The sequence below is a fragment of the Meriones unguiculatus genome, chromosome 1 (assembly GCF_030254825.1).
Source record: "Meriones unguiculatus strain TT.TT164.6M chromosome 1, Bangor_MerUng_6.1, whole genome shotgun sequence".
NCBI lineage: Eukaryota > Metazoa > Chordata > Mammalia > Rodentia > Muridae > Meriones > Meriones unguiculatus.
This window is the reverse complement of record NC_083349.1, coordinates 146,167,525-146,195,087: the sequence shown is the minus strand read 5'-3', so window position 1 is coordinate 146,195,087 and position 27,563 is coordinate 146,167,525. Positions and strand designations below refer to the sequence as shown.

Here is a 27,563-nt window from a genome sequence, read left to right as displayed (position 1 = left end):
TGTGTATTTATTTCTGGTCTTTGTTTTGATTCCATTGATCCACCATTCTGTTTCTATGCCAGTACCATGCAGTTTTTATGACTGCTGCTCCATAGTACAGCTTGAGAACAGGGATGGATATACCTCCAGGAGATATTTTATTGTAGAGGATTGTTTTAGCTATTCTGAGGTGGGTTTTTTTTTTGTTTTGTTTTGTTTTGTTTTGTTTTTTTGTTATTCCATATGAAGCTGAGAATATTTCTTCTTTCAAGGTCTATAAAGAATTATGTTGATATTTGGATGATAATTCCATTGAATCTGTACATTGTTTTTGGCAGGATGGTCATTTTTACTATGTTAATCCTACTGAACCATGAGCATGGGAGATCTTTCCATCTTTTGATATCTTCTTCAATTTCTTTCTTCAGAGACTGGAAGTTTTTTCATACAAGTCTTTTACTTGATTGGTTAGAGTTATACCAAGATACACCAAGATTTTTTTTTTGTGGCTATTGTGAAGAGTGTTATTTCCCTAATTTCTTTCTCAGCCCGTCTGTCTTTTGTATGCAGAAGGGCTACTGATTTTTTTTTAGTTAATTTTGTATCCAGCCACTTTGCTGAAGGTGTCTTTTCAGCTATAGGAGTTCCCTAGTAGATTTTTTAGTTCACTCTTGTATACTATATTTGCGAGCGGTGATGCTTTGACTTCTTTTCCAATTTGTATCCCCCTTGATCTACTTTAGTTGTCTTATTGCTCTATCTGAGACTTCAAGTATGTTGAAGAGATATGCAGAGAGAGTAGGCAGCCTTGCCTTGTCCTTGATTTCAGTAAAATTGATCTAATTTTCTCTTCGTTTAGTTTGGTGTTGGCTATTGGCTTGGTGTATATTGCTTAGTATGTGTAGGTATGTGCCTTGTATCCCTGATCTCTCCAAGACTTTAAACATGAACGGGAGTTGGATTTTATCAATTTTTTTTTGGCATCTAAGGAGATGATCATGTGGGGTTTTTTTTCAGTTTCTTTATATCGTGGATTATATTGATGGATTTCCATATATTGAACCACCCCTACATACCTGGAATGAAGATATCATGGTGGATAATATCTTTGATGTGCTCTTGGATTCCATTTGCAAGTTTTTAATGAGTTTTTTTGTGTGTGTGTGTGAATGTTCATAAGGAAAATTGGTCTGAAATTCTCTTTGTTAGGTCTTTGTGAGGTTTAGATATCAAAGTGACTGTGGCTTCTTAGAATGAGTTTAGTAATGTTCCTTCTGTTTCTATTTTGTGAAATAGTTTAAAGAGTATTGGTATTAGCTCTCCTTTGAAGGTCAGGTAGAATTCTGTGCTGAAACTATCTGGCCTTGGGCTTTTTTCGGATGGGAGACTTTTGATGACTGCTTCTATTTCCTTAGGGGATATAGGCCTATTTAATTTATTTATCTGATCTTGATTCAGCCTTGATAAGTGGAATCTATCAAGATAAATTGTCCATTTCATTTAGGTTTTCAAATTTTGTGGAGTTAGGCTTTTGAAGTAAGACCTAATTGTTGTTTGGGTTTCTTCAGTGTCTGTCCTTATGTTCCCTTTGTGTCCATCTATCTTTTAGTTAGTTTGTCTAAGTGTTTGCCTATCTTGTTGATTTTCTCAAAGAACCAACTCTTGGTTTCATTGACTCTTTAAATTGTTCTTTTTTTCTAATTTATTAATTTTAGCCCTGGGTTTGAGTATTTCTAGCTATCTAATCCTCTTAGGTTGTCTGCTTCTTTTTTTCTAGGACTTTCAGGTGAGCTTTTAAGTTGCTTGTATGAGATGTCTTCAATCTCATTATGAAGGTAATTAGTTCTATGAACTTTCCTCTTATCACTGCTTTCATTGTGTCACATAAGTTTAGGTATGTTGCCTTCATTTTCACTGAATTCTTGCCAGAGACCAACCTCCGCCAACTGTGGGCCTCAAGATTGGGAGGAATGGATCGGAGCAAGAGAAAAATCATTTCCCACGGGGCAGGTACAAGCTGATGAATGACTCATTTCAAGAAACTCTTCTTGGGAGGCAGTCTCTCTGGTGTCTGCTTTTTATTTTTCTTTCTTTCTTTCTCTTTTCCTTTCTCTCCTTGGAGCAGAGAGTGAATCCTAGCCTTTTAGTGTTAAATCATTTCCTTATACATTTTTTTCTACATGATCAAAAAGCATTTTATATTTCCCCAGAATATTGGCTCTTCTCCCAAAGACCCACAAATAAGAATAAACGAATATAGCAAGCTGTACTCTATATACATGGTACAGTGATTGTACCCAAAATTCACAGAACAGAAGATAGCAAGCTGTACTCTACAAACACAGTACAGTGATTACATTACAAGCAAGCAAGCATATTTAATTATTAACTCCGTGCTTTTCTCAGACAAACCTCTACATCATAGGTCATCTGGGCAAAATCTTGTAGTGACAATAAGTGGCATAAGAACAAAGAGATGATAAGCAAACTAGACTATTCTTAATTCTCAGCTGCTGTTTGTAGCTGAGCAAGTTTTTTTTTCCTGAGCTTTTCCTAAACATCTTTTTATAATAGGAGTGATTTTTCAGAGGGTTTCTATCTCCTTCCTCATAAACTATACAAAGCTTTTGTAATCTCCCTGTTTTATCCCAAGGAGTCATGTCCATATGACCAGGTTTTTTTAGAAAAGGTTATTAACATGAGTTCAGTACTTTCTCTAGGGTCTAATTTCTTTCTGACTGCAACAATCTGGAGGCTGAGTGGAAACTCAGTATCTGATATCATTTGATATCCATGAGTTGACTAAAGTTTTTCAGGGGACAATTAGCACAGAGGGTGTCTATGGATTCAATTTCTTGTTCAGATAATTCAAGGTTCATTGCCTTTCCAGCCAGGAGGAATTGCTTCCTCCATAGTGGTTGTTTCTGTGCCATTTTCTTATCTCCCAATTACCCCAAAAATTTTATCAGTTGAGGGTTGAATTAGAAGAAAAAGATGGGGTCACGGTAAGAAACAAAGCAGGCAGAGATATAGGAAAAAAGCAATGCCATTTGTGGACTGGTAATCCAGAGATATTTGCTCCAGGGTGACAGTGCTTCAGCAACTGAAACTGTGTAAAACAGCTGCTTCCAGAACCATGTTGTACCTGACAAATTCGAGGAAGTCTTTATTTTATTTCTTTATTTCTTCCCTGACCTAGCCATCATTGAGTAAAGAGTTGATCAGTTATGCATGTATAAGTTTTTACCATTTCTGTTGTTGTTGAGGTCTAGCTTTAGTCCATGGTGGTACAATAGGATACAAGAAATTATTTCAATCTTCTTGTATTTGTTGAGGCTTGCTTTGTGACCAACTGTATGGTTTATTTTGGAGGCAGTTCCTTGAGGTGCAGAGAAGAAGGTATATTCTTTTGTGTTTGGGTGAAAGGTTCTGTAGATGCCTGTTAGGTCCACTTGATTTGTGACATCTGCTAGTGTCATTGTTTCTTTGTTTAGTTTTTGTTTTGTTGACTTGTCCTTTGGTGAGAGTGGGGTGTTGAAGTCCCCCACTATTAATGTGTGTGCATCGATGTGTGGTTTAAGCTTTATTAATGTTTCTTTTACAAATGTGGGTACCCTTGTATTTGGGGCAGAGATGTTTAAAACTGTGATGTCTTCTTGGTGGAACTTGCCTTTGATGAGTCTGAAATGACCTTCCTCATCTCTTTGGTTAATTTTGGTTGAAAGTCTATTTTAGTTCCGTTGCTCTCCTTGTGGAGCTCCTGTCCTTTCCAGGTCTTTCTGTCTCCCACTTCTTCCATAAGATTCCCTGCACTCTGCCCAAAGTTTGATTATGAGTCTCAGCATATGCTTTGATACACTGCTGGGTAGAGTCTTTCAGAGGCCCTCTGGGGTAGGCTCCTGTCCTGTTTCCTGTTTTCTCATTCTTCCAATGTCCATTCTGTTTGTCTTTCTGAGTGAGGATTGATCATCTTACCCAGAGTCCTCCTTCTTGTTTAGCTTCTTTAGGTGTACAGATTTTAGTATGTTTATCCTATATTATATGTCGAATGTCCACTTATAAATGAGCATATACCATGTGTGTCTTTCTGCTTTTGGGATACCTCACTCAGGATGATCTTTTCTAGGTCCCACCATTTGCTTACAAATTTCATTATTTCCTTGTTTTTAATTGCTGAGTGGTATTCCATTGTGTAAATATACCACAATTTCTGTATCCATTCCTCAGTTGAGGGACATCTGGGTTGTTTCCAGGTTCTGGCTATTATGAATAATGCTGTTCTGAACATGGTTAAGTAAATGTCCTTGTTGTGTACTTGAGCATATTTTAGATATATGCCTAGGAGTCATATACCTGAATCTTGAGGTAGCGCTACTCCTAATTGTCTGAGAAAGCGCCAGACTGATCTCCAAAGTTGTTGTACAAGTTTACATTCCACAAGAAGAGCAACAGAACTGAAAACCTGGACACAGGGGTATTTTCTGTAACTGATACTCCAACCATGGACTATTCATGGAGATTACCTACAACCCCTGCACAGATGTAACCCATGGCAGCTCAGTGTCCAAGTGGCTTCCCTAGTAATGTGAACAGGGACTGTCTCTGACATAAACTGATTGGCCTGCTCTTTGATCAACTGCCCCTCAGGGGGATGCAGCCTTACCAGGCCACAGAGGAAGACAATGCAGTCACTCCTGATGAGACCTGAGAGAGTAAGATCAGATGAATGGGGAGGAGGACCTCCCCTATCAGTGGACTGGGGGGTAGGCATGGGTGGAGAAGAAGGAGGGAGGGTAGGATTGGGAGGGGAAGATGGAGAGAGCTACAGGTGGGATACAAAGGGAATAAACTGCAATTAATAAAAATAAAGTATTAAATAAAAAAGAAAGTTTATTTTATTATATATTAAAATAGCTACTCCTGCTTGCTTCTTGGTTCTATTTGCTTGAAAAACCATCTTGTAGCCCTTCTCTCTCAGGTAATGTCTATCTTTGTGGCTGAGCTGTGTTTCTTGTATGCAACATAATGTTGGGTACTGTTAACACATCCTTTCTGTTAGTTTGTGTCTTTTAATTGGAGAGTTGAGTCCATTGATATTGATAGAGATTAATGGCCAGTGACTGTTAGTTCATTTATTTTGATGTTGGTAGTGGTATTAAGTTTGTGTGCTTGCCTACTTTTAGTTTTGCTATGGTAAAGTTATTTCCTGAGTTTCCTGGGTGTATTTAGCCTTCTTGGACTGTATTTTTCATTCCAGTATCTTCTGTAGGACTGGATCTTTGGGTAGATACTGTTTAAATTTGTCTTTGTCAGTGACTATCTTGTTTTCTCCATCTATAATGACTTAGAGTTTTGCTGGGTATAATAGTCTGGGCTGACATATGTGTTCTCTTAAGGTCTGCATGGTATCCATCCATGCCTTTCTTGCTTTTATAGTCTCTGTTGAGAAATGATATGTGATTCTGATGAGTTTGCCATTATATGTTACTTGGCCTTTTTCCTTTGCAGCTTTAAGTATTTTTCTTTGTTCTGTATATTAAGTATTTTGGTTATTATGTGGCAGGAGGAATTTCTTTTCTGGTCTCATCTATTAGGTGTTATGTAGGCCTCTTGTATGCTTATAGGCATCTCTTTCTTTAAATTGGGGAAGTTTTCTTCTATGATTTTGTTGAAAATATTTTCTGGGCCTTGGAGATGGGAATCTTCTTTTTCCTCTAGTCCTATTATTCTTAGGTTTCACCTTTTCATGTCCTTGATTTCTTGGATAGTCTGTGTAAGGAATTGTTAGTCTGTGTAATGAAAATGTTAGATTTAACATTTTCTTTGACTGGTGATTCTATTTCTTCCATCTTGTATCTTCTACACCTGAGATTCTTTCTTCTATCTCTTATATTCTGTTGAAGATGCTTACCTCTGTAGTTCCTGTTTTCTTCCCTAAGTCCCTCTCCAAGATTTCTTCAGTCTGTGTTTTCTTTAATGTTTTCATTTCCATCTTCAGATCTTGAACCATTTTGTTTATTTCCTTTACCTGTTTGTTTGTATATTCCTGTTTTTCATTCAATTCCTTCACCTTTTTGTTTGAACTTTCTTTAATTTCTTTCAGTGATTTAATTATTTCATCTCTAAAAGCCACATCTGTTTGACTATATATTCCTATATTTCTTTGTGTATTTTATTTGTTTCCTCTGTTATCATCTTCATAAGCATAGATTTAAGGTCATTTTCTTGAGTTTCACTTTTGTTAGGGTATCCAGAGCTACTTTCCCTTGGATAAGTGGGTTCTAGATATGCCGTATTGTTTTGGTTTTTGTTGACTGTGTTTTTAAACTGGGCGTTACCCATCTGGCTGCCTCAAGTGTTGGCTGGTAGCTTCTGGAGCCTCCTGGAGTCCTAGGGCATGAGGGTGATGTGGAAAATCATCTGGCAGGAAGCTGGTTGTTTCCGCAGGGGCCTCTCTCAGATTGTTGTATATGGTCTCCGAATCACTGATGGCTTTCCTCAGGTGTATGATCCTGTGGGCTAACTGGGCTACTTGGGAGCCCAGGGGCTCTCCTCTCATGAGGGGAAGTCCCGAGGATAGCTGCCCTGCCACTGGCTTTCTTGCTCTGAGTTTAATGAGCTGTGGCTTCAGCACTGTGTTGGCTGGGTGCAGCCCTCTTGAAGAATCAGTATACCCAGAGGTTTAGTCAGTCTCACTAGGGAAACAGGTTGAGCTTTGAAGCAGCATCTGGGGCTGATCCCAGGGCTCCCAGGCATCCGTAGGTCTGAGGTTGGAGCTCTGTGTCCCAATACCTAGAGGTATTCAGTGGCTGGTGAGTGCAGCACATAGGTGTGTGGCTAGAGGCTAGAGACTCTGAACCTTCAGGAACTTTTAGGAATTAGCTGGGTGCCCTGAGGTCAGACCTGCTTGTTTCCCACACCATGGGGTTTCCTTATGACTGGGAAACCCAGTCTGTGCTGTTTTGGTGCCCACAGTTCAGTCTAGGACAGTGAGCACAGTGCAAGGCATACGGCTAGGTGCTGGACACTGAGCACCTGCAGGAATCTGGAAATGTTTCTAGGGGTTAGCTGGGTGACCTGAGGTCAGACTCAATGTTTCCCTCACTATGGAGTTTTCTCTCAACTGGAAGCCCCAGTCTCTGGTGTTTGGGGGCTCGCAGTTCATTCTGGGAAGGTGAGCACAGCATGCAAGCATGTGGCTATGTGCTGGAAACCTAGCATGCAGAAACCCATGAACTTTTCCCAAGGATTGGCTGGGTGAATTGAGGTTGGACCTGATTGTTTTCCTCACCTTGGGATTTACTCTCACCCGGAGAACACAGTTGCTATTGTTTGGGAGCCAATAGTTTGGTCTTTTGGTTGCCGTGTAGTCACTTCTGCCCTGCTGATCAGACACTGTGTGCTACTGGCACCGCCATCTTGGATCCTCCAAGAACAATGTGCTAATTCAATATTCACATATTGGTTGAGAGTTGCTTTGTAACTGACTATATGGTCAGTTTAGAGAAGGTTCTGTGTAGTGATGAGAAAAAAAGTATATTCTTTTTTGTTTGAGTGAAAAGTTCTGTAGACATCTATTAGGTCCATTTGATTCATGACCTCTGTTTGCTTTACTATTTCTCTATTTAGCTTCTGTCTAAATAGAGATAGAAGTGATGATATGTCCATTGGTGAGAGTGGGGTGTTGAAGTCTCCCACTATTAATGTGTTGGGATCAATGTGTGGTTTACACTTTAATATTTCTTTTAAGAATGCAAGTGCCCTTGTATTTGGGGTGTAGATATTCAGGATTGTGATGTCATCATGGTAGATTTTTCCTTTGATGAGAATGAAGTGTCCTTCCCCATATCTTTTGATTAATTTTAGTTTAAAGTCTATTTTATTACATATTAGGATGGCTGCTCCAGCTTGATTCTTGGGTCCACTTGCTTGGAAAACCTTTTTCTAGTCCTTTACTCTGAGGTAGTGTTGTTGCTGAGGTGTGTCTCGTCAATGCCGCAGAATGTTGGATCCTGTTTCCACAACCATTTTTTAGCCTGTGTCTTTTTATTGGAGAGTTGAGTCCATTCATGTTGATAGATGTTAGTGACCAATGATTGTTAGTTCCTTTTTTTGTAGAGTTGGTGGTGTAGTGTTTATGTGCTTGTTTTCTTTTGGTTTTGCTGTTGTGAAGTTATCTATATCCTGTGTTTTCTTGGAGGTAGTAGACCTCGTTGGGTTGGAGTTTTTCTTCTAGTATCTTCTGTAGGGCTGGGTTGGTGTATAGATATTGCTTAAATGTGCTTTTGTTATGGACTGTCTTGTTTCCTCCACTTACGTTTATTGAAAGTTTTGCTTGGTATAGTAGTCTGGGTTGGCATCTGTAGTCTTTTAGTGTCTGCATGACATCTACCCAGGCCCTTCTGACTTTTATAGTCTCTGTTGAGAAGTCAGGTGTGATTCTGATAAGTCTACCTTTATATGTTACTTGACCTTTTTCCCTTGACACTTTTAATATTTTTTCTTTGTTTTGTAGATTTAGTGTTTTTATTATTATGTGGAAGGAGCAATTTCTCTTCTGATCTAGTCTATTTGGTGTTCTATAATCCTCTTGTGTATTTTTTCATTTTTTTATTTTTATTAATTATAGTTTACTCACTTTGTATCCCAGCTGTAGCCGCCTCCCCTACCCCCTCACAATCCCATCCTCCTTCCCTCTTCTTCTCCTATGCCCCTCCCCCAGTACAATGATAGGTGAGGTCCTCCTCCCCTTCCATCTGACCCTAGTCTATCAGGTCTCATCAGGACTGGCTTCTCCATGAGTTCATGTCAGAGAGCCTCTTGTATATTTAAGGACATCTTTTTCTTTAGGTTGGGGACGTTTTCGCCTATGATTTCCTTGAAAATAGTTTCTGGACTTTGGAGCCTGGAATCTTCTTTTACATTTGTTTCTATTGTTTTTAAGTTTCATCTTTTCATAGGGTCCTTGAATTCTTGGACCTTTCGTGTCAGGAACTTTCCTGTCTTAATGTTTTCTTTAAGAAATGTATCAATTTCATCAATTGTATCTTCAACGCCTGACATTCTGTCCTCCATCTCTTGTATTCTGTTAGTGATGCTTACCTTTGTGGTTCCTGATCTCTTCTCTAAGTTTTCTATCTCCAGGGTTTTCTTTATTGGTTTGTGTTTTCTTTATTGATTCTAAATTCATTTTCAGGTCTTGAGCAGCTTTTTCTTTTTTTTTTTTTTTTTCATTTCCTTCAACTGTTTGTGGTTTCCTGTCTGTCCTTCATGATCTTTATTTACTTCGTTGTATTTCCTGTATTTCTTTGAGAGATTTGTTTGTTTCCTTGTTATATGCCTCTAATTGCTGCATAAGCATAGGTTTAAGGTCATTTTTCTGTGTTTCAGCTGCACTACAATATCCATTTTGGGGGGTGCCTCTGGTGGAGCCATGATGTCTTGGGTTTTGATGATTGTGTTCTTATGATGGTCTTTAGCCACTTGGTTGTCCATTGCCTTGGCTGTTGGTCCTTTGAACTTGCACCAAAGACTGGATCTGCTCATCTTGTGTCTGGAGTGGTCTTCAGGATGAGAAGAGAGGTCCCCGGGGAACACAAATGGGTGCTGGTGTTTCAGATGCAGCCACACTGTTGTGGGTGTTTCAGAAGGCAGGGTGCAGGTGCCTTGAATGGCAGGAGTACTAGCCAGGTGCCTTGAATGGCCGGGGTGTTGGTGCAGGTGCTTTGAGGAGCTGAGTGTAGGCATCTCAGGTGGTGACTAAGAGGAGGGCATCCACCTCAGGTGGCAATCGTGGAGCATCCAGCTGAGCTGCAGCTCCTGGGACACAGATGCATCTGGGCTCTTCCACCTTAGATCCAGAATCCATATGATTTTACTGTCGACCTGGTCTCCACAAGGAAACCAGTAGGACCATGGTTTGGAGGTTGGGATGCTGTCCCAGGAATCTAGACGCTGCCTTGGGGAAGTGCAAGGGATCTGGTGTTTGACTGCTGGAGCAGCTCCGGCCGGGAGGCCTGTACTTGCAGAAAGGGCAGAAAGGGATGAAAGTGCATGGGGGAAGGGGGTGTCACAGTTTGTGTCTCCTCGACCCAGGAGACACCCATGGGGGGGTCTGTATCCAATTGTTCCCAAATACCTAGATGTCCCCTCAGGTATAAGAAGCACCAACGTTGGGGTTTTGGATCTTGCCACCTGTTTGCTCACCTGTTTCAGTCTCTGATCTTCTGCCCCGTAGCTGTAGTACACACTGGATGCCCACATCTTACCTCACCACACATTTTTATTCTTGCTCTGTAGTACAGCTTGTGACCAGAAATTGTGACACCTCCAGGAAATCGTCTATTATACAGGATCGTTTTAGTTATTCTAGTTTTTGTTTCTTTGTTTGTTTGTTTTTCCATATGAAGTTGAGATTTGCCCTTTCAAAAAGGTCTGTAAGGAATTGTGTTGGTATTTCAATGGGAATTGCACTGAATCTGTAGATTGCTTTTGGTAAGATGTCCACTTTTACTATGTCAATCTTACTGATCCATGAGCATGGGAGATCTTTCCATCTTCATATATCTTCTTCTGAGTTCATGTCAGTTTCTTCAGAGACTTGAAGTTCTTGTCATACAGGTCTTTCACTTGCTTGATTAGAGTTACTCCAAGATGTTTTATATTATTTGTGGCTATTGTGAAGGGTGTTGTTTCCTTAATTTCTTTTCCAGCCCATTTGTCATTTGTAAACAAAAGGGCTACAGATTTTTTTAGTTAATTTTGTATCCATCCACTTTGCTGGAGGTGTTTATCAGCTGAAGGAGTTCTCTGGTAGAATTTGGGAGTCACTCATGTATACTATCATAGCATCTGCATATAGTGATACTTTTTTATTTTTTATTTTTGTTTTTTATATGAATTATGGTTTATTCACTTTGTATCCCAGCTGTAGCCCCCTTCTTCATTCTCTCCCAATCCCACCCTCCCTCCCTTGTCTCCTCCCATGCCCCTCCCCTAGTCCATGATAAAGGAAGTCCTCCTCCCCTTCCATCTGACCCTAGCCTATCAGGTCTCATCAGGATTGGCTGCATTGTCCTCCTCTGTGCCCTGGTAAGGCTGTTCCCCCATCAGTGGGAGGTGATCAAAGAGCCAGACACTGAGTTCATGTCAGAGACAGTTCCTGTTCCCCTTACTAAGAGACCCACTTGGATATTGAGCTGCCATGGGCTACTAGGTTATATCTGTAAATGGTCCTTCATTGGAATATCAGTCTCAGAACACACCTGTGCCAATTTGTTGGTTCTGTTGCTCTTCTTGTGGAGCTCCGGTCCTCTTTCTATCTCCCCCTTCTTTCATAATATTCCCTGCACTCTGCCCAAAGTTTGGTTATAACTCTCAGCACATGCTTTGATACACTTCTGGGTAGAGTCTTTCAGAGGCCCTCTGGAGGAGGCTTCTGTCCTGTTTACTGTTTTCTCATTCTTCCAATGTCCATCCTGTTTATCTTTCTGAGTGAGGGTTGATCATATTACCCATGGTCCTCCTTCTTGTTTAGCTTCTTTAGGTGTACAGATTTTAGTATGTTTACCCTATATTCTATGTCTAATATCCACTTATGAGTGAGTATATACCATGTATGTCTTGCTGTTTCTGGGATACCTCACTCAGGATGATCTTTTCTAGGTCCCACCATTTGCCTGCAAATTTCATGATTTCCTTGTTTTTAATTGCTGAATAGTATTCCATTGTATAAATATACCACAATTTCTGTTTCCATTCCTCAGTTGAGGGACATCTGGGTTGTTTCTAGGTTCTGGCTATTACAAATAAAGCTGTTCTGAACATGGTTGAGCAAATGTCCTTGTTGTGTATTTGAACATATTTTGGATATATGCCTAGGAGTGGTATAGCTGTATCTTGAGGAAGTGCTACTCCTAATTGAGAAAGCACCAGACTGATTGCCAAAGTGGTAGTATAAGTTTACATTCCTACCAGCAGTGGAGTAGGGTTCCTCTTTCTCCACATCCTCTCCAACATTTATTGTCACCTGAGTTTTTTATCTTAGCCAATCTGACAGGTGTAAGGTAAAATCTCAGGTTTGTTTTGGTTTGCATTTTCCTGATGACTAAGGACACTGAGCATTTCTTTAAGTGTTTCTCTGCAATTTGATATTCCTCAATTAAGAATTCTGTTTAGCTCTGTACCCTATTTTTTAACTGACAGAGGGCTAATATCCAGAATATATAAAGAACTCAAAGAGTTAAAAAAAATTAGTAACACTTTGACTTCTTCCTTTCTAATTTGTATCCCCATGATCTCCTTTAGCTGTCTTATTGTTCTAGCTAAGACTTCGTGTACTATATTGAAGAGATACAGAGAGAGTAGGCAACCTTGTCTTATCCCTGATTTTAGTGGAATTGCTCTTAAGTTTCTCTCTATTTAATTTGATGTTGGCTATAGACTTTCTGTACAGTGCCTTTATTTATTTTTAGGTATGCCCCTTGTATTGCTGCTCTTTTCAAGGCATTTAACATGAAGAATTGTTAGATTTTGTCAAAAGCTTTTTCAGCATCTAATGAGTTGATCATGTGGTCTTTTTCTTTCAGCTTGTTTATATGGTGGATTGCGTTGATGGATTTTCATTTATTGAACCACCCCTGCATCCTTGGGATGAAGCCTACTTGATCATGGTGGATGATGTATTTGATGTGTTCTTGGATTCAGTTTGTGAGTGTTTTATTAAGTGATTTTTGTATCAATATTCATAAAGGAGATTGGTCTGAAATTCTTTTTTTGTTGAGTCTTTATGTGATTTCAGTATCAGGGTGACGTGGCTTCATAGGATGAGTTTGGCAATGTTCCTTCTGTTTCTAATTTGTGGAATATTTTGAGGAGTCTCAGTATTAGCTCTTCTTTGAAAGACTGGTAGAATTCCTTACTGAAACCATCTGGCCCTGAGCTTTTTTCAGTTGGGTGGCTTTTAATGACTGCTTCTATTTCCTTAGGGGTTGTAGGTATATTTAAATTGTTTACCTGATCTTCATTTAACTTTGGTAAGTAGAGTCTGTCAAGAAAATCATCCATTATTTCCTTTAGATTTTTCAATGTTGTCTTGTACAGGCTTTTAAAGTATGACCTAATGATTCTTTGGATTTTCTCAGTGTCTGCTGTAATAAACCCTTTTCATTTCTGATTTTGTTAATTTGTATACAGTCTCTCGGGCTTTTAGTTTGGCTACAGGTTTGTCTATGCTCTGGATTTTCTCAAAGAACCAGCTCTTGGTTTCATTGATTCTCTTTTTCGTTCTTGTTGTTTCTAATATATTGATTTTGGCCCTGAGGTTGATTGTTTCCTGCCATCTACTGCTCTTAGGTGTATTTGCTTCTCTTTTTTCTAGAGCTTCCAGATGTGCTGTTAAGGTGCTAGTATAAGAGCTCTCCAATTTCTTCATGAAGGCACTTATGAACCTTTTTCTTAGCATTGCTTTCACTGGGTCCCGTAATTTGGGGTATGTTGTACCTTCATTTTCATTAAATTCTAGAACATCTTTAATTTCTTTCTTCATTTCTTCCCTGGCCGTTGGGTCATTGAGTATATACTTGTTCAATTTCCATGAGTTTGTAGGTTTTCTGTTGTTTCTGTTGTTCTTGATGCCCAGCTTTAATCCATAGTTATCTGAGAAGACACAAGGGTTTACTTCAATTTTCTTGTATTGGTTGAGGCTGACTTTGTAACTGACTATATGGTCAATTTTGGAGAAGATCCCATTAGGTTCTGAGAAGAAGATATATTCTTTTGTGTTTGGATGAAAAGTTGTATAGATATCTGTTAGGTCCATTCAATTCATGACACTTGTTAGTTTCATTATTTAAGCTTTTATAATGTTTCTTTTACAAATATGAGTGTCCTTATATTTGTGACATAAATGTTCTGAACTGAGATGTCATCTTGGTGGACTTTTCCTTTGATGAGTGAAGTGTCTGTCCTTCTCATATCCTTTGATTAATTTTGGTTGAAACTCTATTTTATTAGATATTATATTTTATATCTTATTAGATATTTTATTAGATATATACTCCAGCTTGCTTCTTGGGTATGTTTGCTTGGAAAACATTTTTCCAGTCCTTTATTCTGAGGTAATATCTGTCTTTGTCACTGATGTGTGTTTTGTGTAAGCAGCAGAATGATGGATTCTATTTGCACATCCATTCTGTTAGCCTGAGTCTTTTTATTGAGAAATGAGTCCATTGATGTTGAGACCAATGATTGTTAGTTTCTGTTATTTTGATGTTGGTGGTCGTAGTGTGTGTGTGTGTGTGTGCATCTCTTCTTTTGGTTTTGCTGCAGTGAGTTTATCTATTTCCTGTGTTTTCTTGGGTGTAATTAACCTTATTGTGTTGGCATTTTTCTTCTAATATCTTCTGTAAGGCTGGGTTTGTGCATATTTATTGTTTAAATTTGATTTTGTCATTAAATGTGTTGTCTGGGATGACATCTGTGGTCTCTTAGATTCTGCAAGACACCTGCCCTAGACCTGGATTTAGAGTGTCTGTTGGGAAGTCAGGTGTGATTCTGATAGGTCTGCCTTTATATGTGACTTATTTTTTCTTTATTCTGTACATTTGGTGTTTTGAGTATTATAAGGCAGGGGGATTTTTTCCTGGTACAATCTATTTAGTGTTCTGTAGGCTTCTTGTATGTTTATAAGCATCTCTTTCTTTAGGTTATGAAACCTTTCTTCTATAATTTTGTTGAAAATATTTTCTGGTCCTTGGAACATGGAATCTTTTCTTTCTTCTATTCCTATTATTCTTAGGTTTTGTCTTTTCACCGTATTCCTGATTTCTTGGATACTTTATATCAGGAACTTTTTAGATTTAACATTTTATTTGACAAATGTATCTATTCAATTGTATGTTCTACTGTGGAGATTCTCTCTTCCATCTCTTGTATTCGTTTAATAATGCTTATGTATATAGTTCCTGTTCTCTTCCCTAAGTTTTCCATCTCCAGGATTCCCTCAGTTTGTGTTTTCTTTATTGCTTCTATTTCCATTCTCAGGTCTTAAATGATTTTTTTCATTTCTTTCTTTGTATTTTTCTGCATTTCTTTAAGGGATTTATTCATTTCTTTTTTTAAAAAAACCTCTATGTGTTTGATTGTATTTTCCTGTATTTCTTTAAAGTATTTATTTATTTCTTCTTTAAAGGCCTCTATCAGCTTCATACAAATAAATTTAAGGTCATTTTCTTGTGTTTCATCTGTGTTAGGATGTCTGGGCCTTATTGTAGTAGGACAGCTGGGTTCTGGTGGTACCATATTGCCTTAGCTCTTGTTGATTTTTTCTCTTATACTGGCCTTTAGTCATCTGGTTGTGCCTGATACTGTCTAGGTGATCCTGGTGCCTGCTGGACTCCTCAGGAATGTGGGCAGAGCCAGATGATCCTGAGGCCTGACAGGTCTCCTCACAGCTTGGTAAAGCTATGAGCCTGTGGCTGGTTTCAGGTGTCCCTGAGTCCCCAAAGGTCTCCTCTAGAAAGCAGATAGAGCTATGGGCTAGAGGCTGGATGCTCATAGACCCCAGGAGTCCTCCTCAGGAGGCAGGTAGAGCCGTGGGCTGGGGGTTGGAACTCAGGGAGTAGTCGTGGCTTTTCTCTGCTGGCTATATCACAGTTGGACCTATAGGCAGGGGATTGGAGTGAAGGGTTATAACCTAGATGAGCCCAGCAGGCCTCAAGAAGGTGGGTAAAGCTCTTGTAACAGAAGTCTTATCTAAAGGGGTTTTATAGGATAAATGTAACCAGACTGAAGTTGATTTGCAAAAGCACCTTATCTGGGTTTTTTTATTATTATTATTATTTTGGATGGTAATGTTATATTCCCTTTGACATTAAAATGCCAATTGTATATTTTTTTATTTTATCAGTATTCTTTCATGCTGGAGAAACAAAGTTCATGAATGACCCCTTTAGCTGTAATGCCAATGAAGCACCTTCCTAGATTATTTTGTTGACAAATTATCTGGCATTATTTTTATAGATGGTGGGGTAATATTTCAGTGTCTTTCTTGCAAACATTTAATACAAAGTTTTGAAGCATTGATTTCATATACTCGGAAAAGGTAATTCTGTGGGGTAGTATTTATTGAGTATCACATCTATGCCTTGTTTTACATCTAAGATATAGCTGCTGCTCTCTGAGCAAGCAGAACCCAGACACATATTATGTTATAAACAAGCCTGTGATGGAGCCATGACTGTCCCCCATAGAAGATACTATCCTTACACAATCTGAAGTGTCTGAGAGAAACTTTATACAGAGAGTCCAGATAGATAAGCAGTGAATATTGGTTGAATATAAGTCAGTAAGTGATTATGGGCAAATAGAAGATGTAGAAAATATGAGAGGAAGGCAGAGAGAAATTACTGATAAAGGGCCTATTGAATTTGGGGTTAATTCTAAGCAAAAGGCCATTGGACCCATCAGGAAACCACCCTGGCTAGAAGCAGAGGTGTACGTAGAGGACTAGAGCGTTGAGTAGACTTCAGCTCAGGTAAATATTGCCAGTGAGTAGCCTTCCGGTTTAGACCCCTCTTTTCTCATTTGTTTAATAGTCAGTCTTATCATATAATAAAAACATTATACTTTAAAAATATAGATTTGAATTTCCGAAAAGTTACAATAATATCTTGAAGTGACCACAAATCGCGGAAGGTGTTTGTCAATGTGCTGCATCACTGCAAAGAATAGAGTTTATTCTGGCTCTGGGCGCCGAGGGAGTGAGACAGCCGGTGGACCTGGTGCTAGGTGATAAGGCCCAGTACAGCAGAAATAGAATACAAATCCAGGGGGACTTTTTACAATAACAGTTCTTAATGGTGGCTGACTATACAAAAGGAAGGGAAGTGAAAATTCAAATATTAGATTGCAGTTTTGTGGTTGGGTCTTGTTACTTTAGGTATGTTTTTATCCTGCTATTTCTTCTAAGTAAGTTTTCAGGTTTCTTTGTGATGACATTATTAGGGATCCAAACCTTAGAGATTAGATCACTAAGACCATTGTATGTATTCAAATATGTACCTTATTCCCCAACCTTGGGGAAAAAGTCTGTGTTACCATGTAGTTAAATCACCACCATAAAGTTTCTTGACATCACTTCCTTAGAAAAAGATTACCTGCACCTGTTCCATCCATAGTTAAGAAATAAGTGTTGAACTGAAAACCCAGCTTTCAGGTTTCATTTGAGTGTAATAGACAGCAACATCAGAGATACCGCTTACTCATGCAGGGTAGATATAAGACAAATGCCCTCCGCAGCTCAATCAGGGAAAATCCTTACCAAGCCTGGGAAACTTCTAAGGAAAAGGACAAGTTCCTCAGAGAGACATAGCAGGATGGAAATAGCAGTAGGACACAGGAAAGAACTTTGACAAGGAGCAGAGAGTCAAGAAAGAGCACTGGACAAGAAGGCAGATGACTCCTAGCCAGCTGGGCTTTGCTGGACAAGTCACCTAACTTTCATTAGGCCCCAATGATTATCTCTGTGAAGTGAGAAAAGAGAAGAGAACCTCTAGCCCACACATTGACTCAAAAAATATTCTCAAGATTTTAAGTCCTTAAAGCACTCCTTGAAGGTTTTTAGAAAGCAGGCAAGGCTATAAAAGAAAGTATGGTCTGTGCTTCATGGACTGGATCAGAATTCTAGAATCAGATTAGGAAGAGAAGAAGAAGAATCGAGAGAGTAGAAAAACCCGAAGTCTAGAACTCTAGAACACACCAGAGCCTGTACCACTTTCCCTCAAGCCAGCAAGGCTGAGGCATGTGCTACCGTGTCGCAGAACGCCCCACGTGCAGTGACTGACAGCAACCAGTTTTTAGTTGTCTGAACTGCACTTTAGACTAATGATGGCCTCAGTTTGAAAATTAAGTTCTGTTCCTAGGAAACACAAAGTGGTTCACATTTTACAATGCATCTGGTCACGGCCCCACGCAAAACTCCCCTTTGTAAGACTTGCAAAAACAATGATGTAGACGGTGTAGACTCCTTACAGCCTCAAAGAGGACCCCTTAACAAAATAAAATTAACAGTATTTAAGATAGATTCCTTGGTATTTTCTTCATTTACTTAAACGTAACTGAAAATATCTTTCAACAATTTTGAAATTTTTCTCACCATTTATTTTTTAAAATCTCTTTTATGATATGTTTACTTAATGACCACAAATTGATGTAGAACCTTGGAAACTGCTTCTAGACCAATGACAGATCCAAAACCTCTCTACTGAAGTTGTGAAAGCAGCATGATCTCAGTTTGTTTTCATATCTCCTGTTTCTAATAGGCATGCATGAGAGAACGCACAAATTAATTTTAAAACAAGTGTTGCTAGAGTATAGTGCAGATATTTGAGTCCATATGCATTACCAACTTTCTAAAGTCTAGGAAGCACCTTTAATCACATACCAGTTAAATGTGTACATCTTCATGCATTTTTATTGAAAAAAAATCAGGCTTTCATCAGAGACCCATGACTGATGTAGGTTACAAATTATAATCTGTGATCTAAAATTAACAACATGAAACTATGCTAAATGAAATACTGATGAAGAGTAACCTTAAAATATTCAACATTAACATAATTAAGGGGCTGAGAAGATGGTTCAGTAGTTTAGAGTGCTTGCTGCTCAAACACAGGACCTGAAATATATTTTTTTGGCCATGGTCACCTCTAACCTCAACACTGCTCGGGGCGGGGACAAGAGGCTCGCTAGTGCTTGTTGGAGCCAGCCTAGATCCAGGCTCAGAAAGTAACCTTGCCTCAAAGATTAAGGAAGAGAGCTGAGAGGGAAAAAAAAAAAAAAAAAAAAAACATGCAATGGTCTCCTCTAGGCTCTGCATGCACAGACATCCACATCTGCTCACACACACACACACACACACACACACACGCGCGCGCGCACGCGCGCGCGCGCAGTAATTAAAATTTTCATGTTACAATATATAACTAAATGAATGCCTGGCCAACAGCCTTACAGTAATCATAGTAACCTTTTTCAGACTTCTTAAATAGAATTAGGCATGCAAATTCCAAAGAACAAACAAAAATTGCTGGAAGCTAGAGTCTAGTATCTACTCATTTGTTCAGCTTTCTGGGACTTAGTTGAAGCCTAAACCATGAAGGTCTCCCTAAGAAATTAATCATGCTTAGTCTCCTGCATACCATCGAAACCAAGGGGCTTCCAGCCCCTGACTCAAGAGACGAAAGCAAGTACACCAAAGCCAATGACATCCTCCAGGCCAGCTAGGGTTCCCTGAGCCGCTTGACAAAAACGCCTAGGTTCTGCTTCTTCAGATTGGAGTCGATACAAAGTAGTTAGAAGGTTTGGCCTGGACACAGCACTTGCATGTGTCTGTTCTAGTTTCATTTCTGTTGCTGTGTTAAATACTCTGACAAAAAGAAAAAAGCAATTTACAGGAGGAAAGGTTTCTTTTGGTTCACAGTTCTAGCTTGTAGACAAACATAGTGGTGAAGCCGAGGCGGACGCGGAGGGCGTCCCCACTAAGTTCCCAAGAGCCGTGGGACCCACAGGAGCTTGTAGCATCATACGGGCATCCGGGGCAGAACTGAACATTTGCATGTCCTGCAAGCTTTCTTCGGTCTTGTAAAGTGCAAGGCCCCAAGCCCAGGAATGGTGTCTACCATTTTCAGTCTGTTTTTTCACCTCAACCAAGACACGTCCAAAGCCAACCCGATGGAGCCAATTCCCAGCGAGGCTCACTTCCCAGGTGATTCTAGGTTCTATCCAGTGGACAGTTCAAACCATCCCTGAGTCACATAAAATACTTGACAGTGTGTTGGGCTTTTGTTGTTGCTTCTTTTTCATTTTGGGTTTTTTCTTTGAACGTAGTTGGATTTTATTAATGAGACCCATTCAGAGAATTGTGAATAAGAAGGGAAGAATAGAAAGTAATTAAAATAAATTTTAAAACCCCTTACCCGTAAAGTGATTTGTTGTATTTTTTGGTAGCAGTGGAAGTATGGACAGTTTATTTTCATGCTGAGATCACAAAAAAAAAAAATCTAGATATCTATTTAGTTTGTGTTTTGGAGATTATGCCGTATACTAGCTTACCTTATTGTTCATTTTAATGAATATAAAGCAAAGTTGTGTGGATTATTAATGTTCTCAATACTAATGCCTATGTAGCTGTACAGAGTGCAGTGACATTAATTTAGGAGAATTTTATAGAGTAGGGTTGAATCCATGCATGTGAATCTATACTTGTGTTTTCCAGTATTTAAATCAAGCTTCTGTAAGAGGTATGAACTCAAACTAACTTAATTTTTTTATTCAAGAATTATAATTTCCTTCTATCTTTTGACAAGTAGACATACTACTGGATTTGTTAAAAGGTGTTCTTCTAACATTTTACCTACTTTGTGAGGATTGGTTATCTAAAGGGAATCATCTTAAAGTTCTTATATTAAAAAAAAACTTTCCTCTTTAGCTTTTAATTCTATTCTAAGTACATTAAAATGCCCATATTATTAAATCTTTGACTATTCTTAGCATCATGATTATTTTTATCTTTCAGTATGAATTTTTTATATTTTATATTTTTTATATTGTTTTAACTCACTAAGTTAGTTTTAAGTAAGGTTGTATTAATTTTCTATGCTTTGTATTTTTTTTTCTGGCAGAAACTGCTTAAAATTACCTTTGCTTAAAACATACTTGCTAGTTATAAAGGAATTTTACTTGTCATGCAATTCCTTATTAGCTCACTTAATTTTGATGGTGTTTGAAAGCACAAATGTTAGGATTTGCTGGAAAATCTTTGAAGAAAATCTGCAGCCACATTTAAGTAAATATTGTAGGTATTGTAATCCTAGTTATTTAAAATGTATCAAGATATAGTATAGAAAAACTCTGCAGCAAAGATGTCATAGGCTTAAAGCTGAGGAGAGATGTTTTGTTTTTGTATTCAGTGAAGCATCCTCATCTGGATAAAAGAAAGGAGTAGTACCAACTTGCAGTTGTCCAGACAGAAGATTTCATCAGGTGCACAGCTTACGGCACCTTAGACCGAAATGTTTGCTCAGTTAGTAAAATGGGACGGAACTCATTCCAGCCAGAGTAAAGAAACCACTGAAAATTATTCATCTACAAACAATATGTGACCCCAGCTTCCCACTGAGAGACAGAGACTAAATTTAAGGATCTGTTTCATTTTACACGCAGTGTTTCTGTATTATTGCAGTAACACCATTTCTAGTCTGCATTTTGAAATGATATTATTGAGGCCTGCATAAATGGGTAAGGGTACTAGACAGGCAAACATGAGTACTTCGATTCAAATTCCAGCATCGATATAAAAAAAAAAGTATGGGTATGACTATGTGCCTTCATTAACTCTACCATTGTGGGGGCCAGAGGCAACAGGAGAGATGGGGTTTTGTTGCCCATGAGCCTACTGGCTTACCAGAGTCAATGAAAAATCCTCTCTCAAAGAAATAAAGCTGAGAAGTCCTAACATCCTCCTCTACCACTCACACATTCTTGCTCACAGCTTCAGGTACCAGTGAGCAAGCTCATGAACACACACCACCCCACCCCCAAGACAGTACTTTACCATCCATAAGCACTGTCAGTTTGCCCCATTTATTTGGGTAGACATGGAGCCAGATGCACGCATACACTTTAATACCTCCCCAACAGGGACATAAATTACATGGCAAGATAAATTGATTACAAATAAGCCTCAGGCATGAGGGATGCAGTAACTACAAGAGCGTGCACACCCGAATTAATAGAAATTGATGAGAAGTCATTAGTGGAGGCACAAGAAAAAAAAGAAAACGTGAAAGACCTGGGATAAATGCGCCTTTTTACCAGAAAAAGCTTATTTTCTTTAGACTCCCTAAAGTGAATAAGTGCAAATGCTTCCATTTCCATTCCCATTCTGCACTTGGATTTATGTGACTTTTCAAGTAAGAACAAAAGGATTTGTTAGGAATTATTGAAGTCCTTGAAAGTTTAGGGCAATGAGGTGAATTTTCAAAGTCTCATATATTGGAAGAGCTGGTCCAGGAATAAAAGTCCCCCAGCACTTTCCAGAAGTCCTGGGGTTTACACAGCTGAACCTCTTGTTCCAAAGCAGTCATATTCCCCTGTAACAGTAATCACTGCTAACTGAATACTAAAGTTAATTGGACAGTTTTTCTTAAACTCCCTATGAGGCATCAAATGCAAGGCAAATAAGTGAATTACGTAGGTCCTATTTCAGCCCACAAAATTCATTTCTACAAACCTGGTTTCTCAGATGAAGTTCTTACGTCTAGCAAGGATGTGGTTAACATTGCTTTTCTACCACTACCACCACTACCATGCCCTCCCCTTTTAAAAGAAATCAGTTGTTTTCAAGTTGACTTTAAGTTGCATTTAATACAAAAGAGATCATTAATGCAACAAAGAGCCCACAGTGTCTACTCTCCCTCGTCTGTTCCAGCAGCCATCATAGCTTTTTTGATGCTTAATTAGGCAAGAATATCCCTGACAACCAGTAAGTGTTTCTGATATTGGTTTTGAAGACAATGACGGAAATGTATGAACGAGCTTCTAAAGTTGCAATAAAGTCCTTGGCAGCAGGGATCTGCTTTCTGTGTTCCTGATTGACCTGGTGCTTTATGACTTCTGTAGCCATGGCAACTAACTTTCTTTAGGATTCACCTCAGCTGAAAAAAAAAATTATTTTTTAACTCTTCTAGTAAAATTAGTGAAGAAGTGTTACATATTTTAAGCCACCTCATGATTGTAACTCTTACCACTATATAAAAGTAATTCATTTCTTAAGACAGAGCAGATTCAAACGACACATACACAGGTGGTTTTCACTACAGTTAAATAGCAATCCAAGGAGCTTTGAGACAGCCCAAATCTATTGCAAACAAAGTAACGTCTTTTGTCACATAGTTGCAAATTAACATGGAAAAATTTTTGTCATATTGTATACAATCTCTAAATATTAATGCGCTTTCATGCCTTCCACACTGTATTATTGCAGAAAAGTAAGTTAATATACACGATAGTATTAAACATACACAAAGGAGCTCAGGCTTCTACAAGGGAAATGTGAAGACTAATTGTAAACTGGGCAGTTAACTATTGGTCAAGTGTTTATATCTTATCAAACATAGATATATTTGTATGGATGGATAGCAGTGTGAAACTAAATTGTTTTTACATGGCCTATTTGATGGTATTAGAAAGACAATATCTGAGAATAATGTTGCAGAGAGCTTGATTCTAAACGATCTTCTCAACATACAGATTTATTTTTCTTACTCATTCCTTTGTTTTGCTTTTTTGTTTGTTTCTTTTCTATTGTGCTGTAAAACTGTCTTTGGGTATGACTTACAACCCTGTTAAATAACCCTCTCATGAAATGGTTTTCTTTTAATGAAAGGAATGTATGAAACACCATATGAAGTAATTGGAACACTGCCGCATTTTTAAAACCTCAAAGTAATACGAATTGTCAGAGCTAACGCATATAGTAAGAAAAAGTTCTAAATAGAAGACTAACAGTTTTCATTCACTAAAGTCAAATTTTCTGATTTCTGTGGGATTTATTTTTTGAGAACCAAAACAAATTTAAGTGATTTTTTTTGTCTTCACAATAGATTTTTTTTTCTAATTAGATGTTACTTCATCAAATGCATGCATGAATTTTAAGTTGGTCTTATTGGTGATAAAATTGACTATAAAATGTTTAATTTAGAAATATGCTGATTTTACTTCACTGATGTAACACTTTCTTCTGAATGTAGGAACAGCTAATGATGTAATTAGCATTTGGTAAATGGTGTTCTAACTCTTGAACCCAGGTGCAGTTTCCTCAGGGCCTGTGTACGCTTGCCAAAGGGTTCATCCTATCCAGAAGTGGAAAAGTTCATCATTTACCTGAAATGCCAGGAACACATTTTAAGAGAATAAACACATGAACAGACAGTTCAAGGTTAAATAACCAAAACCTATTGTTAGGCAGCTAAATGACATCTTACTAGTAAATCACACTAACCATGCATATGTTTGTTTTATTTGACTGGTAATTCATTTGGCTTTAAGAAATGTCCAAACTCAGTGCTGCCCAAACGGCACAGACAGAACATTTGTGCCCACATTTCCACAGCAGATAAGCCACTCCAAGGAGTTAACAATTCTCATTAAATACTGGAAAGTCCTCTTGAAAAAGTTAATGGGTCACTTACAAACTCTGCTATGAAAGCAGGACCTACCAAATACGTGGAAGTCAAAATCTTCTGACCCTTTTTGACAGCACGTGGAGGAGAATCAGGATAGAATGCACTGCTGCTGTTCCCCTCAAAGAGAAACTAGAGAACTCTAACCTAGAGCGGCTTTGGTAACGGTTCAGCATAACGCCCTGAAGCTTAGCTGCTTAATTGAAACAGTCAGAAATGGATTTGTGATCCCGATTTCTAAATTGTATCTAGTGGCTAAGAACAAACATAAAGTTTTATATAAGAACATCCGTAAGAGCCATTATTGTCTCCTGCCTTATGAAAGTCAAAGTACCTGGAAATCTGCAACTCTGAAAGAATTCACAGCCCTGAATAACAAAGGGAATAATCATCAAGCCATACTCCTTGGGTCAAGAGCTGAGTACACCCGGATTAAGATCTGGGTTTTGTTGTTGCTGCTGTTTCGTTGTTTTTAATGACATTTTGTTTTCCTTCAGGGAATGAATTTTCATTTCAGTCTCTTTGGGGTCCTCGACATTTTTAGGAGCAAAGGAATTCAGGGTGTAATTATCTCACCATTACTAGTAAATACAAGTTTATTACAGTTTTACAAAAAAGAAAGAAATCAATGTTCTCAGTTACCATGCAATAAGCACACTGTGTCTCTGCGCAGCAGCTAGCACTGCAGGTTGAATGCATTTGAGTGAGCACAGCCGCCCTCCATTTGGGCTGCTGTGTGAGGAGGAGCTACCAGATAGCAAAATGAGAGGTTTATTTAGCATCTGGGGGAAGCTTACAAAAGAGCTAAGTCCTCGTTCCTTCTAACATCTTAACAGCTCTACAGTTTCTTACAAAATATGTTTTATCGTTTCAAGAAATGCTGTTAACCTCGCAGTTTTAAAACTGAATGAACAAGGCCTCTTGGACAAATTGAAAAACAAATGGTGGTACGACAAAGGAGAATGTGGCAGCGGGGGAGGTGACTCCAAGGTTAGCCTCAATGTCACCAGGAGCGGGTAAACAGTGTGTCCAGTAATCGGTGCATCTGCTGGGAGACTAACCATGAACTTGCCCACACGTGATTTGCCGGTCTCACGCCTTCACAAACTCTGTATGCAATTACTGTCAACGCAAAAATATTTGCAGCTGCTTTCATTTGGTGACACGAACACAACCTCAAAGGCAGTAAATGTGGGAAGCTCTGGCTTTAAGAAAATGGGGCTGGTGGGGCTGGTTTTGGAAAGAAAAATGTCTCTGAAACAGCAAAGAGAGAAAAGGGTGACTTGTTTTCTGCATTCATGTTTGGCCAGACTTTTACCAAATATCTCCAATTAACAGCAATAACCTGACTCCACCTTGATTTGTCTAGAGTTCCAACCAGAAAGCTTTCCCAGACAAAGTATTGCAATGAAACAATGAAAAGACAATATGTGATTTATATCATTGTTTTGTTTTCCATTAATGGATGAATCAGAAAATAATAAGACTACAAAGTAATACTAACTCATCTTTGTCTTTACTTCATTCATATCATAATTCCTGCCTCATCATTTTTTCTCATTTCTAATTAATTTCTTCAAAAAATAAGAAGGTACATAATTTGGAGATATTCTAACTAGTGATCCAAAACTATATATATATATATATATATATATATATATGTATTATACATATATACACATATATGTGTATATGTTTGTATGTATTGATATATACTGATCTCTCTTTCTACCTGTACTTTATCTCTATCTCTCTATCTATTTCTATCTCTCTCTATACTTATACCCATATCTATCTTATAAAGAAAACAATAAGCTACATAGGAAATTTTTCACTGAGAAACTAGCTTCAACTCATAAAAAACAATTAAAACTTTAAATTATACCTTTAAAATCATAGTTATTACATAATCTAAAAAAATACTTCCTCTTCCTACTTCTCACTGGACCACCTAAACGTCAGTAGGATCTGTGTTTTCAAGAGGTACCTGTTGAGAAATCTGGTGTTAACAGCCCTCAGATTCCAGTCTAAAAAGCCTCTAAAACTGAGTTCATTAATATTTTCTTATAACAACCAGCCCTTCTATAGGAAGAGAAAAATAAATATTTTGCCATGATTCCAGGATTCTCTTAATCCTTTCTCTCTCTCCCTCTCTCTCTCCCTTTCTCTCTCTCTTTTTTCTCTCTCTCCCCCTCTGTTTCTATAACAGAGTGCCTGATCCTAAATAATTGATAAAGAAAGCACACAGTCCAAACAGCATGGGCAAGAACTCTGAACACTTCATAACAGATAACACTTCATAACAGCTTCATGTGGCAAAGGAGAGGGTAAGAGATTGAGGAGGTAAAAACCAGGCCAAGCAGATCAGATAGTGAGAAGAGAACAGTGAGAAGTCAGGGTAGCTTTCTAAGTAACAGCCTGCTCTTGTGAGAACCAACCCAACCCCTCTAAACCTAATGTAGTCTCCAGAAGGCTAACATAGTCTCTCAACCAAAAACATTAAGCCATTATTAGGCTCAGGTCCCGTAACTACACAGACCTCTTAAAGCACTTGCCCCCTCAGTCACACTGAGGGATTAAGTCTCAACTGAGTGTGGGGGAGCAAACCACATGTATATTATAGCATTAGTTTAAAGTGTGGTGAATTAATGAATTATATATTTTGAACTCCAACTTCCCTAAAATTTTCTAATAGTTTTCCACAAACATATACACATATTTATGTGTGGGGACAAAAGTATTCCTGTGTGAAAACTGTAAATGTCAGAAAATGTGCTATACTGGTACCAGAACACTTCAAATGTATATGTTGAGGCTGGAGAGATGGCTCAGTAGTTAAGAGCACTGGCTGCTCTTCCAGAGGATCTGGGTTCAATTCCCAGCAGCCACATGGCAGCTCACAGCTGTCTGTAACTCCAGTTCCAGAGGCTTTGGCACGCTCACACACACATGCAGGCAGAACATCAGTGCACATAAAAAAATAAATAAATCGTTTTTAAATGTATATGATATGTAGTCAGAAAATTACTGTTGGAGCATTTTATGAGAACAAGCCCTCAAACAGTATAGCAATGCTCTATGGATTAATTTTCCTACAAATATGAATATCAGTCCTATTTTAGGGTACAAGAAAGATTGTCCAGAGAAAAACAAGCAAAACAGAAATCTGTGTATGTCGGAAAAATCTGCACACACAAAAAAATCATTATGATGTAATTAAACCATGAATTCAACAAAGGGGTGAGTTTTACACATCTTGAGTTTAAGAAACTGTTTGCTATATCACAGACCTGAGTAAGCATCTGAGAATAAGTATGTGTCTTTTTTATTCCTAAAAGCAAA

The 27,563-nt window shown here is 38.4% G+C and overlaps 1 protein-coding gene across 7 annotated transcripts in view; it reads left to right on the top strand.

The window, feature by feature from the left end:
* Gria4 (glutamate ionotropic receptor AMPA type subunit 4) overlaps positions 1-27,563 on the top strand; it is a 394,435-nt gene that overhangs the window by 353,020 nt on the left and 13,852 nt on the right. For 3 of the 7 annotated variants that reach the window (XM_060368979.1, XM_060368987.1, XM_060368993.1), the window contains exon 15: positions 25,097-25,211. The exons of 3 other annotated variants lie outside the window; for them this stretch is intronic. In XM_060368979.1, coding sequence (XP_060224962.1) covers positions 25,097-25,211 — 115 coding nt within the window. Of the gene's footprint in view, positions 1-25,096; positions 25,212-27,563 lie in introns of those variants that run through there. One more of the 7 variants, XM_060369002.1, reaches the window with a different exon arrangement.